The sequence below is a fragment of the Arachis ipaensis genome, chromosome B06, assembly GCF_000816755.2.
Source record: "Arachis ipaensis cultivar K30076 chromosome B06, Araip1.1, whole genome shotgun sequence".
Taxonomy (NCBI): domain Eukaryota; kingdom Viridiplantae; phylum Streptophyta; class Magnoliopsida; order Fabales; family Fabaceae; genus Arachis; species Arachis ipaensis.
In genome coordinates, this window is record NC_029790.2 from 11370748 (window position 1) to 11374043 (window position 3296).

Below are 3296 nucleotides of genomic sequence, written 5' to 3' on the forward strand. Positions count from 1 at the left end.
TCAACTATTGATTATGAAGAATTCTCGCCAATTATTAGATGTGTATTTGATTTGGAAAGTATATTTTATGTTTGAATTTATCTATACCAAGTTTATATTTTGAATTTGATTTTTATATATGATGGTTCCTAACCTTGTGAATACTTTTTCACTTCTTTGTGCTCAATCTTAGTATCAAAATGTAGTAGAGTAGATATACTTGTTGCTCTGTTATTTTTCTGGCTAAACAATTTGTAATCCATTTGGTGCATGTGCTATCGTTTTTGGTCTTCTTAAATGAACAGGCTACACTCAGTGAGCATGATAATGAAATGTCAAGGGGGCTGATGAGGGTACTTGAGAAATTCAGAAACGCAGATCGTGCATACTACCAGCTGTGCTACCTTGTGAGGCAAGGTGAACAGCCCAGAGAAGGATTCCTTCTTCTTACAAACCTTGTTGAGGACCAGATGGGCGGTAATAATGGTTATTCGGATTGGATGCTACAGATATCACGACAAGTTCAGCAATGACATTAATGTATGGGTAGGTACTAACTGCAATCTTTTAGTTGGAAATTTTAGTTGCATCTGGTGAGTTTTATTAGGGCAGTCAATGGACACTAAGTTTTACCTGTTTGATATATTAATGCATATTTGCCAGTAAAATGTGTTTGTGGTTCTTAAAGTGAAAATTTCTGTGTTTTGTTGAACCCTCTTTGACAGCTTGTCTATATATATATATGCATGGTTTCTGTTAGGATCTTTATCTATCTCAAAAGCGAGGACTATTCCTTTCTCCGTCGGGAATAAATCGATTCTAGCCTTCCGGGTGCATCGTGAAGCAGGGATTGTGGACTTGGTGGATTGGTCGTAACTCGTGAGAAGGGTAACTTTGGACTTTGAACTTTGAACTGTTTGTTCGCCCTGAGATGTGTGTTGATTAGATGAACTCTACAATAGTGATTAAATTCAAACGTTCTTTCCTGTCTTGATATATAGATGGGAAAAAAAAAACTGTTTTCCCTTATTTTTCCTTGTGAGATAAGTTATCATTTTGTGTCTTATATTTCCTTAGTTGTTATTCTTTCATTGTAGAGAAAGAAAGTAGACAGAGAATAGATAACATGTGAAATCAGTATGCAAAATCTTGAATTTTGTTTGGCCACGATCATTATTTATTCTGCCGTAAGGATTGGAAACCCCCCCCCCCCCCTTTCTTTTTTTTCTCTCTTCTCTCTCTTTCTGCCTTTTTTTTTTATATAGGAAAATTGATTTTTTTTTTTTTTATCAACACCTAAGTTGCATGTTAAAATGATTACATTGTCTAGAACCTTATGTAATTGTTTATTTGGACAAGATCACAAGATATTACTTCGGAAAATTAACGTGATTAAAAAGAAGTGTTTAAAAATGCACTAGTAATTTAATGGATGGACTATGGAGTATCATTTATGAATGGAGAGAGGTGTAAGAGTGCAAGTCATTTTCTTTCTTTTTGTATAATTTACTATACTGTGGCTTCCGCCCAGATGGTGATGAGTTGTTTCCCTCTTTCCTGGTCAACATAAATTCAAATATATCGCATTGGTAAACGGCGAAGTATCGTTTAATACATAGCTAATGCTGTTTGTGGTCTTGAAACCAGCGTCATCCAATAAAATTGAGCAATCAGTAGCTCGCACACTTGTGTTTTGGCAGAATCAATATTTCAGAAGACTCAGTTTGTTTGACCCAAAATTTAGAAAGTGTGTCAGATTGGAAACCCGAAGAAAGAGTTACAGGTTGATCTGGCTTGAGAGTTGAGAATCAGTCTTGACCGGTTTGAAATCCAGTCCTGATCCTAGTTTCATTGACTCAATCCCTGGAATGACACCATTGTTTATGGCCTAATTAAAATGTGTTTCTTAAGGTTATGGTCAAATTATTAATATTAATATTTATTCTAAAAATATATTTTAACTAACTTCTTATTTAGTTTAACATGAAATAAGTACAATCTATTTAAGGCACTAATGATACTTGAATTACTCAAAAAATATAGCGCCAAAATTATGGTGTCACTTTTAAGTTCCAACAACACATAATGTCAGTTGCAGCCTACAAGTTGACTGTCACGGGAGGCTTATAATCTAGTTCATAAATAATAATATTCGAAGTATTTACTTAGTAGATAATATTAATGATGAAAAGGGAGCTAACTTCCTCTGTTCCTATCCTCCATTCTTCACAGACTTCTACTTTATCTATTTACCATAACTGGATTCTTAGTTATGAGACCAATGTGCTAAGCATGATATTAGTAAATAAATTCATATGGGGTCATAGACTTACTCTCCATTAATAGTACGCTCAAGAGCATCATCCTCTACAAACCATGTGTAACTGGTCATTTGCCTTCATACATAACCAAATCAAATGCCTATTAGAATCCATACCACACTCTGATAGACATAATCAATAGAATAGTCCAGGTGTGTCATTAATTTCTTCTTAGTAACAAAGTATAAAGGAAACTGTATTTGAGTGGCATACTTTGTCTGAGAGCCTGCAACATACTGGTCTACCTTCAAGCTTGGAGCTGCAAAAGTAGCATCATCTTCATGTTGCAAATAAATGATAAAAGAAAAATTGCAAGACATGTTTCAATTCTTATTGTCTCCAAACAAAACCTGAAAATTACTTTTCAGTATTATCAATTTCTTCAACCTCCACCCTTTTCAAAGTAATCATTTGTCTCATTTTATCTTGCATGAGTGGATTGGATTGGAGAAAGAACAACTCCAGGTAAAACGATGGAAAAGAAATTAATGACAAATGATATATATAGCAAAGAAATGTATGCTTTTGTTATTACCTATTGCCACCTAAGACCCAACTCAACATCATAGGCATCATCTTCTGAATGAAAAACCTTCCTCCAACTCTTCCTGGGTGTGGTATCCGATATTTGCTCAAAAACTGCAGTGTGAGTATTAAGGGTATGAACCAATGATAAGGGTTAATTAGTTAAGATAAGAGTGTTAGCTTTATGTATAAATAGGAGTAGTTTGTATCTCTGTAAAGTTAACTAACACAAAGGAATAAACTTCAGTTTAGTCTTCTTCCCCTCTTGCTTTGCTCATCACATGGTATCAAGAGCCAGATCTTGAATCCTCTTGCCCCCGTGCAGTGTGAGGGTATGAACCAATGATAAGGGTTAATTAGTTAAGATAAGAGTGTTAGCTTTATGTATAAATAGGAGTAGTTTGTATCTCTGTAAAGTTAACTAACACAAAGGAATAAACTTCAGTTTAGTCTTCTTCCCCCTTCCCCTCT

General features: G+C 34.7%; 1 protein-coding gene and 1 long non-coding RNA gene across 15 annotated transcripts in view; one reads left to right on the forward strand and one right to left on the reverse strand.

Annotated features, from left to right (window-relative positions):
- The window catches only part of LOC107645973 (protein transport protein Sec24-like At3g07100), an 8438-nt gene extending 7268 nt beyond the window's left edge, over positions 1-1170 (forward strand). The window contains exons 13-14 of one of the 4 annotated variants that reach the window (XM_016350140.2): positions 285-525; positions 740-1170. In XM_016350140.2, the coding sequence (XP_016205626.1) occupies positions 285-512 (228 nt within the window). In that variant the 3' untranslated portion in view covers positions 513-525; positions 740-1170. Of the gene's footprint in view, positions 1-284; positions 530-704 lie in introns of all 4 variants that reach the window. The other 3 variants (XM_021103976.1, XM_021103977.1, XM_021103975.1) reach the window with 3 other exon arrangements.
- Positions 1026-3296, reverse strand: part of LOC107645972 — an 8861-nt gene continuing 6590 nt past the window's right edge. For 6 of the 11 annotated variants that reach the window (XR_002348319.1, XR_002348315.1, XR_002348313.1 and 3 more), the window contains 2 exons: positions 2836-2939; positions 2009-2559 (listed from right to left, as the gene is read on the reverse strand). This is a non-coding gene — a long non-coding RNA (uncharacterized LOC107645972). Of the gene's footprint in view, positions 1843-2008; positions 2560-2835; positions 2940-3296 lie in introns of those variants that run through there. The other 5 variants (XR_002348317.1, XR_002348318.1, XR_002348311.1 and 2 more) reach the window with 5 other exon arrangements.